Here is a 13,430-nt window from a genome sequence, read left to right on the forward strand (position 1 = left end):
GCAGTGGGCGCCTCCTGGGCGGTACACATATCAGCCATGCAGTTGTGCAAGGCTGCCACATGGTCGTCCGTGCATACCTTTTCAAGGTTCTATTAGGTCCATACCTATGCTTCAGCGAACGCCAGCCTAGGCAGAAGAGTCTTGCAGGCAGCAGTGGTGAGTTCTCCGTCCTGGAGGAAGTTTGTCTTTTCCCACCCCAGGGACGGCTTTTGGACGTCCCACGGTTTTGGTGTCCCCCAATGAGACGAAAGAGCAGGATTTTGGTTGCTTACCGTAAAATCGGTTTCTCATAGTCTTCATTGGGGGACACAGTGCCCTCCCATGATTTTATCTGTAATGATTATATGACTGACTTACATGATAATGTCTCCTCCTACTGATTTTTCACTAACTGTGCTACAGCCGGTCGGAGGGGTGAATACTGCGGAGGCGGAGTTAACATTTTTTTCATGCATAGTGTCAACCTCCTAGTGACAGCAGCACTCACCCACGGTTTCTGTGTCTCCCAATGAAAACTATGAGAAACAGATTTTACGGTAAGCAACCAAAATCCTGTTTTCATCCAGCCACTGACGTTTCTGTATTGTGAGTCAAGGGGGAAGCAAAATAATTGTCAACGGATCTACGGGAAAAGGTAGTTTGTCCTATATAAAACAGGAAAGGGATACAAAAAGATATCCAAAGAATTGATATTTCATATTCTCTGAAAAAAGGACAAGAAAGCAAAATTCTGCCGGGGTGTGTAAACTTTTTAACACAACTGTAAGTAAATGTCACTTTTAATACAGTGTATTTGGTCAGTTCCATAATTCATTCTATATCATGTTTTATACAGTCAGCCAAATTTCTGTTAGGGTATGTTTCCATGTAGCGGAAACATTCAGTATTTGCTGCGGATTGAACGCTGTGTACATCCGCAGCGTTTAATCCGCAGCAGCCAGATGTTACAGCATAGTGGAGGGGATTTTATGAAATCCCGTCTCCACTATGCGTCCGAATACGCTGGTGACACACCCGCAAAACCGGACATACGGCGTGTCTTTTTAGACCGCAGCATGTCTGTTTACCTTGCGGAGACGCTCAGTCTCCGCAAGGTAAACAGTCTTCTCTATGGATACGCTGCGGCGATTCCGGATGTGTTCAATGAGCAGACATTATGGTTCGTGGAAACGTACCCTTACAGTTACCAAATCTAATGGTCCAATTTAGATCATTAGTTGCGTTTTTAAAGCATTTGCTTTGGTAACTTCTTTGACAATGAACGTAAGGCTATTGCTATGCACATTGCCAGTAACATGCATGCTGCTGCACAGGGCAGTCTGTAGCCTCTCCTGCACCTTTATAGTACCCCTCCAAAATACCACTTGCAGCTAAGGCCTCATTCAGACTTTTGCAATACATGTACATCTTATTAGTGTGGTTTTTTTTTTTCATGGATACTAAACTTACCCATTATTATCCGGTATCACTGATGAAACGGGCCATTACAAGTTTATGGTAAAAACTGACCATACGCTGGTGGAAAAACACACACTGATCCAAAACGCTGATGGCAACTTAACATTTCTTTCATGGGGAAAAAAACCCCATATGATTCCAGTGTAGTGAAAGAAGCCCTCCCACTAACATTTTTATTGTTTAAGCGTGTATATATGTAATGTAGTGTGAGTTAATATACTCGCCTACCACCACTCTCTCTGGTGTCCAACGCCATTCTGATCCTTTTCTCAGTGACGTCACCACAAATGATACCTGCCTGCTCCACACTATGCATGCGTTGGAAGGCACTCTTGCAGTGAAAACCTATGGAGCCTTGTTCTGACACTCCATACACCTGCATTGTAAAAGTCACTTCTGAGACACGTAGATCGCAGCGTGACCGAGAGAGTCTGTAGAGCTGGGATGTCACTCAGAAGGGCAGAAGAATGGTGCTGGACACCGGTGAGAGTGGCGGTAGGTGAGAACGGTATATTAACACACTCGCACTACCTTACATACACACATTTAAACAAGAAGAATGTTAGTGGGGGTGCTTCTTTAGAAACTGTTCCTTTGCACCCTTTTTTCCATATAATCCTGTTAGATATAAAGGTGGGGTTTTCTCCATCCATCCAGGCCTGTAAAGCCTTCAGGTGCGCCATTTGCAGTGGTATTTATTAGTCTGTTGGGTCAGGCTGACAACACTTCCAAGTGCAGAGACCTATTGTTATTGTGATTGTTATGTGTGCATAGAACACCATTGATCATGGCAGCACATAAACTTGTATACAGGACAATGTGCTGCCAAGAAAGGTGTTCATTTGTTTTTTGTTTTTTTAATGAAGTTTAAAAATAATAATCAATGAGCATTTTACTTGTTCGATGAGTGACATTTTTATTTTTTTTTTGAGACAGGCCTACAATTGGGAAGGATAAATCCAAATGATGAGCCTGTGTAAATGCACCGTTTTTTTTTATTTTTATTTATTTTTTTTTTACCTTCGGTATTTGTAATCCAAAACCAGGAGTGGTACAGTCAGAGTAAAAGTATAATAGAAGCACGTGCACCAATTCTCCAATTTTTACCCACTCCTTTTTTTGGCTTACAAATACTGGTATAAAAGCCTCACCAAATACACAACTTGTAAACATGGCCTTGAGTGCTGTAGTTCCCTATGCAACTTGTGGCTCTGAATAACTTGTTACTGGGGAAAAAGTGGAAAAGATCCTTTCCTTCTCTAAATGTGAGTCGGTGGCCACATCAACTTCCTGATAGGTAAAGGGTTGGTAATCAGAAGAAAAGTTCCTCCATACTCCCTCAGGGGCCTTTGAAGGCTGAGAGCAGAGCTGACAGTAGGTTTGTTAATCTTTTTATCTCTTCTAGAAGAACAAAGGTTTTGTTTTTGTTTTTTTCTGCTTTGTAACTGAAAGATTCTATTTAGTGCCATAAAATGGTTAATGATCGTCTAGGCCACATAATGCATTGATCCTTTCATTGTGTGTTTTACTCCAAAGTTTGCGGTTTGTAGAAAGGAAAACTGATCCAAAGTTTGTGTAGTTGTGGCATTGGAATATAGATTTCTATATCACAACATTATCCATTACTAGCCATATAGCTTTAGTTATAGGGTACCCGTAATCCTTTTTGTGAGGGTCGATTTACATTTTGTAGACTGCCATGAGGATAATAATGACACAAAGCACCGGACCTTCTCTGACCGGTGTTGTCTACTGCCATTAAGTTGAGCCAAGCTTCTCTTTCTTCTGTTCTTCAGAAAAGCCAGTATCGCCAAAGTCTACAACACTGAAAAGTCCTCCAAAAGGTTTTGAGACCTCTGCAATCAATAAAAGCTACTATAATGTGGTGAGTGTGCGCTGTAGACGTGGATGACTCATTACAAACCTATATACGTTATTGAATCTTTGCCAGTCAGATATATATGCCTGGTCTGAAAAGCATTTCGCTTTTGGCCGTATCACAACTTGTTTATTAAATTTTGGTGTTTTTAGGAATAATGTCAGGATTATGTTTTTCTTTGGTACATTCACTGTGTTTGCGGTGTTGGCTTCAATCGTTTTTGCGTCGACTGTAGTGCTGCACGCTATCCTATACTTGTTGGGAAAAGCAATGTAAATATATGCACAGACTCCCAATTAGCATAAGCTGAACTCCGAGTTCACACATCTGTGTTTTTTGGTCAGAGTATGGGCTGAGATGCCATGGACCGGCATGGGTATCCTAATCCGAACTCTGCTTTCTGTGTGGCTATGGATTTCAGGTCAGCAGAGCCATGGCTGATCCCTGCATTGGAATGTGAGACACAGATGTGTGACTCCAGCCTGAAGATGTAGCGGCTTCAGAGTTTCCATAATCTGTGTTCTAATGTCTGAGGGCTTCCCAATCTTTGCACATACAGCTGAAAGCCCCAGCAATCCGTTTTACTGCGATTAGCTGCTGGACATGTCCACTTTTATTCAGGGTTATGGTATGACTTGGTAAACCATCAAATCAGTGGGGCAAGAAGGATAATTGTAGGCCCCGATTCATCAAAGCTTACTCTTGCATGCCAGTCTTGATGAAAAGTGCAGTCTCGTAAGGAGCTGCAAATGTTAATGTGCATGCTCCTCCTATGTATTTGGTTGATCTTTTAGCTGCTATGAGCCACAGTGAGGACTGGAGTAGATTTTGTGTCTTCATTTACATTATGTAAATTATGATCAAATTGTCAGCTGTGTGTGGCCATGGCATATCCTGGCGAAGAGCCATCTACTATTTAAAAATGGTCGTAGCTGGCCAGATTGCGTAAAATGCGGAGCTTTGCAAATAAATTGCATAATTTTAACCAGTTTTACACCAGAATTCTGGCAAAAACAGCGTGATACTTTTCCTTTTTTTCATATTTTTTTTCCTATACGCCTCAGTGATGCAGTTTCCCAATAATGGCTGCAGGTCAAGAAATGTCATTCTGCTGTGGCTTGCATAGTGTCAGATCAGGATTCCAATGTAATAATTAATCCTGATCACGTAGGAATTTCTGACAACTATGCATGGTCATTAAGACAATGCTGCCCTCTTGTGGTGTGAAATATTTTATGTTCAGAAAATATTGATTCTTTTTAGGCTGTGTGCACACGCTGCGGAAAAGGTGCGGATTCATCCGCACGGATTTTGTACAATCCACAGGTGAAACCGCAGGTCAAAAGACCTGCGGTTTTACCTGCGGATTGCTCTGCGGTTTTGCCCTGCGGTTTTTCATCTCCTCAATGGAGGAGATGGCAAACCGCAGGAGAATCCGCAGAAAGAATTGACATGTCAATTCTTTCTGCGGATTGAAAACCGCAGATAATCCGCGCGGAAAATTCCGCACCGTCTGCCCTGCGGTTTTTGATTCCCATAGGGAATCATTGTACTGTACACCGCAGCAGAAACTGCTGCGGGTCCGCAGCGGCCAAAACCGCTGCGGAACCGCAGCAAAATCCGCAGCGCGTGCACACAGCCTAAAAGGATTGTTCACCACTGGGCCCAGGCAGGTGGCGGGGTCATCACCGGAGAGCTGCAGCCAAGCAATGGCTACTCATTGGCTACAGCATCCACATTGTGTCCGGGAGGACAAAGCTGCACTGCCAAAAGATGTAAATGCTGCCGCAGATTACATTCTTCAGTCTTGTGACTGACAGATGTTGATGCCAGAAGTCCAGTGGGGGACTCTGAGGAAATTATGGAGGAGTGGTGCATGTCCTTGAGGTGGGCATCACTGCATTTATTTTTTATACCTTCCTGGACCTGTTTCATAGGGGTTGTGTTGTGCGGGACAGGACTAACCTTTTTACCACTTACTTATCCTTGACCATTCCCCTTCTTGGTATCTCAAATGTTATATTTTCATTCTTTATCCATACATTTAAAATCAAGACGTAAAGTGGAATATATTGATTTAGAGTCAGGCATTCTGCTGTATATAGATGGTATCGTCTGTATGGTATGACCTGGGTTCTCCTCTGGGTATCAGTTTTTATGTCTTACTGACTTGCTATGAAAACGACCCTAACACAAACATGCATGTCTTAGACTGGGGGTCTTTGTGTTCGATCAGTTTAAAACTGTTAATGCCCATCTGGTGCATATCATGAGAGAATGGGTGGACATAGATGTATTTCTTATACTTATTCTGCACCATGCTATTCCACAGCGCTCACAACAGAGGCGTAGCTAAGGTTTTGGTTCCGGGGGGGTGAAGCTTCTGAGTGGGCCCCTAACCAGGTAACCTTGATTACAACTAGGTGACGCACCCTAATAGTGGAGGAGAACCTCAGCAGAGGACCGCGCTGTTGCTGAATATAATTTTTAAATAAAGGCCAATATTGATATTTACCGCCATATAGTCAGTGGTAAATACCAGTCCTACAGAACATGTAAGTGATTACAGCAGAGTTACAAATGGTGACTTACACAGTATAATGCTCTCTTATACAGTCTAATAAAATGACAGTTTGGGCAAAACAGTAGTGTTTAGCAAGCGTTTTTAGCTTGCAGAATGCTTGCGCTTTTCCAAGTGATTTGAAGCATCGCTTGGAAAACTGATTGGTTGGTCACACTTGTGAAGCATAGTGCTTGACAAGTGTGACCAACTTTTTACTATTGATGCTGCCTATGTATGCGGCATCAATAGTGAAAAAACGTTAAAAATAATAAAAAAAAATAAAAAAAGTGATATACTTGCCTTCTGACGGCCCCCCATAGTCCTCAGCGATGTTCCCGGTACGTTCCACAATGCATCCCTGGGAACGGAACGTACCGGGAGCATCGCTGAGGACTCCGGGGGCCGACAGAGGGTAAGTATATCACTATTTTTAATTTTAATTCTATTTTTCACAGGATTATTGTACCCAAGGCATGGAGGAGAGTCTCCTCTCCTCCACACCCTGGTACCATCTGCACATGAAACGCTCACTTTACGCATTGTGGGCAAAGCCACCTGCGGAAAGTGAGCATTTCAGTGCATTCTGCCGCGATTCCGCAGAAATAATGAACATGCTGTGGATTTTAACGCTATGCGAATCCGCAGCATGGGCACAGCAACTGCGGAATCCCATAGGATTGCATGGGGATGCGTTTTTTTAAGCTTTTTTTTTTTTTTTTTTTTTTTATTTTTTTTTAGTGTTTCTGCAGCTGCAAAAACGCAGTGGAAACGCTAAACAAACGCAACGTGGGCACACAGACTAATAATTAAACGCCGGCACACACAGCCGCTGAGATAAGGTGATCATTACACTGGTTTAACCCTCCCTCTACCTGCCAGGGAGGATGCGCCGCTTTCTCTGCACAGGTCAGTGACTGCAGCCATCAGTGTGATCTCTAGTTTGCACTTTTCCTGGTTTTCTCTCAGTCCCAATGTGCAGTAAATTCACAGGCTAAGACAATGCATCGCCATATAGCGCATCAGTGACCACTGCAAAGTGCCTGGAAACTACGTAACATGAAAGGAGAGCATCATGCAATGAACATTACACCCCAATAGCAGTATATATCCAAAGCAACAGATTAGACATATCAAATAGTAAATGACATGTGCTTTGATACTCATCAGTCCACATGCTGTATGCAGTGTGTCCACTGGTCCTGGCTGCTGCTCCTCGGCTGTGAGGCTTCTCCCCGGGCAGGCAGAAGCAGACGAGTGCAGATGCAGACAGTGAGCTGAGCTCACAGGCAGATGCAGAGCCCTGCTGCATCCAGGCTGCTGCTGCTGGAGATGATGACTTCTCTGCAGCAGGGAGCTTTCAAGGAGAGCATGCTCAGCCAGGATTGGGAGAGTGACCTCCCTTCCCCCTCTTCTCCACAGACTGCAGAAGAGCGGTCACATGACTCACTCCCTGCACTCTGATTGGAGGCCTGTCATTCCTTCTGTTAACTCCCTGTGATCAGGTTTTGTACCGTGCATGTTACTTAGATACATGCACAGTACAAACGCAGGGGAAATAAAAGATGATCATTGACAGGAGGCAGCTCTGGGTGGGCCCCCTCAGAGCGCAGGACCCGGGGCGACCGCCCCCTCTGCCCCCCTGGTAGCTACGCTACTGGCTCACAAACATTAATATTACTGCCAGATCTTCATGAGCATGAATCAGCGCTCACAAGCATTAATATTACTGCCAGATCTTCATGAGCATGAATGTGTTAAGAAAACCTATGTGACTCTGGTCTCCAAAAATTCTTATTTTGAGAGCCATAGTCAGTTGTAAAAGATTGTTGCAAGCCTCATTCTATAATATATAATAGTGTCCCAATTGAGGCTCACAATCTAAATTCCCATATCAGTATCTCTTTGGTGTGTTGGAGAAAATTCCTATGAGGGTGTTGGTTTGGGTCAGGACCCCTACTGCTGGTTTGTCAATTGTGGTACATATACGGACAGTGAAATATGCTCAACTGAAATTGGCATGAAAAGTCTTCCAAGATTACAAAAAAGTCTTATTTTTCGCTTCCTTTTTCTTTTTGTAGAAATCGCACCACTTTAGTCCATGTGCTGGGCACTATGGGCTATGTATACCAGATTAAGCCCATATACTAAAAGAGTGCGGTTTTGTAGAAAACAATGAGCAACCTTTTTTCCTAATCTTGGAAACCCATTATATAAATATATCAAAGTAGTTATATCACTAAAATGAGCATGGCATGCACAAAAAAAAATACCAAGAATAATAAATTCAGAACTTTTTACACCTCTCATGTCACTTATAATCTGTAAAAATTAAATTGAAAACAAACCAAAGTCTCTTGTTGCGTGAAAAAAGTAAAATGGGAAAAGCTGGAGGGGAGAGGCGGTCGATGTTGGAGGAGAAGGCAGCTGCAGTGGAGAGTCAGGTGACATCAGCAAGGAGGAGAAGGCAGCTGCAGGGGAGAGTCAGATGACGTCATCAGCAAATAGGAGAAGGCAGCTGCAGGGGAGAGTCAGGTGACATCAGCAAGGAGGAGAAGGCAGCTGCAGGGGAGAGTCAGGTGACATCAGCAAGGAGGAGAAGGCAGCTGAAGGGGAGAGTCGAGTGACGTCATGAGCAAGGTAGAGAAGGCAGCTGCAGGGGAGGGTCGAGTGACATCAGCAAAGGAGAAGGCAGCTGCAGGGCAGAGTCAGGTGACCTCAGCAAGGAGGAGAAGGCAGCTACAGGGGAGGGTCGAGTGACATAATCAGCAAAGGAGAAGGCAGCTGCAGGGGAGAGTCAGGTGACCTCAGCAAGGCGGAGAAGGCAGCTGCAGGGGAGGATCGAGTGACATAATCAGCAAAGGAGAAGGCAGCTGCAGGGGAGAGTCGAGTAACGTCATGAGCAAGGTGGAGAAGGCAGCTGCAGGGGAGGGTCGAGTGACATCAGCAAAGGAGAAGGCTGCTGCAGGGGAGGGTCGAGTGACCTCAGCAATTAGGAGAAGGCAGCTACAGGGGAGGGTCGAGTGACGTCATGAGCAAGGCGGAGAAGGCAGCTGCAGGGGAGGGTCGAGTGACATCAGCAAAGGAGAAGGCTGCTGCAGGGGAGGGTCGAGTGACCTCAGAAATTAGGAGAAGGCAGCTGCAGGGGAGGGTCGAGTGACGTCATGAGCAAGGCGGAGAAGGCAGCTGCAGGGGAGGGTTGAGTGACGTCATGAACAAGGAGGAGAAGGCAGCTGCAGGGGAGGGTCGAGTGACGTCATGAGCAAGGCGGAGAAGGCAGCTGCAGGGGAGGGTTGAGTGACGTCATGAGCAAGGTGGAGAAGGCAGCTGCAAGGGAGGGTCGAGTGACGTCATGAACAAGGAGGAGAAGGCAGCTGCAGGGGAGGGTCGAGTGACGTCATGAACAAGGAGGAGAAGGCAACTGCAGGGGAGGGTCGAGTGACGTCATGAACAAGCAGGAGAAGGCAGCTGCAGGGGAGGGTCGAGTGACGTCATGAGCAAGGCGGAGAAGGCAGCTGCAGGGGAGGGTCGAGTGACGTCATGAGCAAGGCGGAGAAGGCAGCTGCAGGGGAGGGTCGAGTGACGTCATGAGCAAGGCGGAGAAGGCAGCTGCAGGCTGCAGGGGAGGGTCGAGTGACGTCATGAGCAAGGAGGAGAAGACAGCTGCAGGGGAGGGTCGAGTGATGTCATGAACAAGGAGGAGAAGGCAGCTGCAGGGGAGGGTCGAGTGACGTCATGAGCAAGGCGGAGAAGACAGCGGCAGGGGAGGGTCGAGTGACGTCATGAGCAAGGCGGAGAAGGCAGCTGCAGGGGAGGGTCGAGTGACATCAGCAAAGGAGAAGGCAGCTGCAGGGGAGAGTCAGGTGACATCAGCAAGGAGGAGAAGGCAGCTGCAGGGGAGGGTCCAGTGACGTCATGAGCAAGGAGGAGAAGGCAGCTGCAGGGGAGGGTCGAGTGACGTCATGAGCAAGGAGGAGAAGACAGCGGCAGGGGAGGTTCGGGTGACGTCATGAGCAAGGAGGAGAAGGCAGCTGCAGGCTGTAGAGCTTATTCATGGTTCCTCCTCCTTCACTGTGTATTAACATAACTTTCACTTGTCTTCTTGTGAGCCACGAGTTGGTGATCTAGATAATTTTGAGCACAATTATGCATTTTTCAGTTTCTAATTAAATGACATTACAATCACTTAATTTGTGTATGTGCAGCCAGTGGTGTAACTTGAAGTGTGTGGATGCAAAATTTCCAATAGGGCCCCCAAGTTTTACGGGTCCTAAATTTTATTGGTCTTCCCGTATGGGCCAAATTGACTAAGTTCCTTGTGCGTGTCTGTGTGACTAAAGATTTGGCATGCTTAGCTCGCTGACTATTAGCCCACAACTGTAGACTCCTAATTTTACTTTGAGCATAAATATCTCTTGGACGTGGATATTGCTATGAAATGACTTCTTTTCCACTTGCGTCTCTCCTGTTTGCTGACGTTTTCTGTGAAAATACTGTGAGATGTGTGGAGAATCCCACTCCCCTCTGTACACTGGGATGTCTCCTAGCTGTAATGTCTTCACCATTCATCGCTTCCTTGGCATGGACTATTTATCCTGCTCAACAGCAAGACTCTGTTTAATGCTCATCAACTCCTCCAGAGCTTCAGAGGGATGGGAAGGCTAACGAAAACTTGATTGCTGTATCATGGGGTCTTCAATGAGCTTTCCCAGTACTTGCCGCCCACGCAGGGGGATCTGGCTGAAGAGGGGTGCAGGAGAGGTGACTTGTGCTTCCAGTAGCACTGCTTTTTTTTCAGGGGTGTACCATGCACAATGCACTGCTTCTTGTCTTGTTCAATAATGCTTATAATTGTGGTCTGTGGCATTATAATATATAATTTGTATAACATGTTAAAGTCTCCTTTAATGACTTCTTGCTCCTGTTTTTTTTTTTAAATAAAGTACGGTATATTTTTATAGGATGAAAGTGTTTTCCGGCTTCACATGAATCATTGCTTCACTTTTTCTTCATCATGTACGTCTATAAATTGATTGACTTTTTTAGGTGTATTTACTTAATTGACTGAAATCATATGTATTTTGCTTTTTTTTTTTTTTTTCACTTGCCCTTCTGAGTTTTCAACATAGTAGCCCATGTTGGCCTGGTCATGGCCAGCTGACTGCATTATTGCATTTATGATACACATAGATTCGGTACATTTTGCTGTAGAGGTCAACAATTAGGTCATCGGCAGTGAATGAATTTGCAAAATTCAACAAAAATGTCCTTATTCCTCTCTGTGTACTTTGAAATGAATGGAAGCATTGAAGGCAAACGAACAGGCTGTGATGTAGCCGCAGAATGAAACCTCAAGCCTTTCTGTCCGAGCTGTGCACAATGTATACGGAAAGCCTGGGTGTATAGACTTGCTGCTGTGTTAGGTTATAGACACTGCTGGCAAATATCAAATAAAATGTGGTAAATTTGGATTAAGGACAGTGGAATAGGATTTCGTGCCTCTATGGCCAGGATTATGTGGTGATAGACTTGGTCAGTTTGTGGCTTGTGGATGATGGGAGTCTCACCGGTGCATTACCAGTCTCGCATTTCTGTCTTAGTCACAAGCTCTATATTCAGTGTTTGCTTTTAGCAAGAATTTTCACGTGTGATTAATCTAAAAAACCTCCCCTATGTCATTCTCAGTCCATACATTTCATATAGCCCTGTAGATGTAAAACCGTATATTACACTGAACAAAAATATAAATGCAACACTTTTGCTTCCATTTTTCACGAGCCGAACTCAAAGCCTTTTTCTCTCAAATATCCACAAATTTGTCTAGATCTGTGTTAGTTTAGTGAGCTCTTCTCCTTTGCCAAGATAATTCATCCCCCTTACATGTGTGGCATATCAAGGTGAATGGATAGTATGATTGGTGCACAGGTGTGCCGTAGGATGGCCACTCTAAAATGGGCAGTTTTACATCATTGGGGTGGTCAGAACATCGGTCACTATCCTGTGTGACCACCGTTTGCCTCACACAGTAGAATACATCTTCTTTGCATAGAGTTGATAAGGTTGTCGATTGTGGCCTGTGGAATGTTTGTCCACGCCTCTTCAATGGCTGTGCGACGTTGCTGCACAGGGACTTGAACACGCTGTCTTATATGCCGATCCAGAGGATTCCCAAACATGCTCATTGGGTGACAAGTCAATGTCGACCCTTGTCACATGACTTGGCATAAAAGCCAAACCTATCCCTAAGTCATGCGGCAAGGCTTGTTAAAGAGTTGCTATTGACTTTTATAATTGCCATTTCCAATAGGTGACACTAGAGTTTTAGTCCTCTTCCTCTCTGAAGAGGCAATTTGCATATTTAATTTCCCAGAGGAGCATTGCAAGGCTTAAAATCTTTCTCACATTGGCATGCCAGGCTTGGCATGTCGCACTCTGCAAGGAGAAACGTTACCCCTTCATTTAGAGTAATGATGGCAATTTATCACACACATAAAATCATTTTTGATGGCTTTTGGCTCACAATTATTAAGGACTATTCGAATAATACTTTTCTGTTTTTTGTGCAGGTGCTACAAAATATTTTAGAAACAGAAAATGAATACTTCAAAGAGATCCAGAATTTATTAGCAAATTATCTTCGTCATTTACAAACTAGTGAAAAGTAAGGTTACACATATTCTATATCTATTTTTTTTATTTAAATGAACTGTTTTTAATGGTGTCGTGCCACCAGGATATATATATATATATATATATATATATATATATATATATATATATATATATATATATATATATTATTATAATATAATCTCCTTATCCTGTCTGTCTGTAACCGAAATCCCGCGGCACCAATCAGCCCCAGGCACAGCTGTATGTAACGGTAAGCTGCGCCTGCCGTCGGCCGCGACCAATCAGTGGCAGGTGCAGTCGGGTGCAGCGCTCAATCGGCCACAGCGCATCTGTAAAAAATAGAATTAAAATAAAAAAGGTTATACTCACCTTCCGACAGCCCGCAATCGCCACTGCATTCGCCCGGCCTCGCAGTCCCAGTAATGCCTTGCGCCTTAGACCGGAGATGACGTCACTCGCGAGAGCGAGACGTTATCAGCGGTGTTTCGCGCAAGGCATTACTGCGACCTCGAGGCCGGGCGCGTGTAGTGGAGATCGCGGGCCGTCGGAAGGTGAGTATAACCTTTTTTTTATTTTCACCAGAGACCATGCATACCAGGAAAGGGGGGTGATGGTACCATGCATACCAGGAAAGGGGGGTGAGGGTGACCATACATACCAGCAATGGGGGGGGAGAGGACCATGCATACCAGCAATGGGGGGGGGGGGGTGACCATGCATACCAGGAAAGGGGGGTGAGGGGACCATGCATACCAGGAAAGGGGGGTGAGGGGACCATGCATACCAGGAAAGGGGGGTGAGGGGACCATGCATACCAGGAAATGGGGGTGAGGGGAACCATGCATACCAAGAAAGGGGGGTGAGGGGACCATGCTTACCAGGAAAGAGGGGTGAGAGGAC

The 13,430-nt window shown here is 45.0% G+C and overlaps 1 protein-coding gene across 2 annotated transcripts in view; it reads left to right on the forward strand.

Moving 5' to 3' along the window:
- ARHGEF7 (Rho guanine nucleotide exchange factor 7) overlaps positions 1-13,430 on the forward strand; it is a 166,956-nt gene that overhangs the window by 84,960 nt on the left and 68,566 nt on the right. For both annotated transcript variants that reach the window (XM_073556843.1, XM_073556842.1), the window contains exons 6-7: positions 3,255-3,343; positions 12,464-12,558. In XM_073556843.1, the coding sequence (XP_073412944.1) occupies positions 3,255-3,343; positions 12,464-12,558 (184 nt within the window). The remainder of the gene's footprint in view (positions 1-3,254; positions 3,344-12,463; positions 12,559-13,430) is intronic.

Source organism: Dendrobates tinctorius, unplaced genomic scaffold (genome assembly GCF_039654945.1).
Source record: "Dendrobates tinctorius isolate UK_male_01 unplaced genomic scaffold, ASM3965494v1 ptg000240l, whole genome shotgun sequence".
NCBI lineage: Eukaryota > Metazoa > Chordata > Amphibia > Anura > Dendrobatidae > Dendrobates > Dendrobates tinctorius.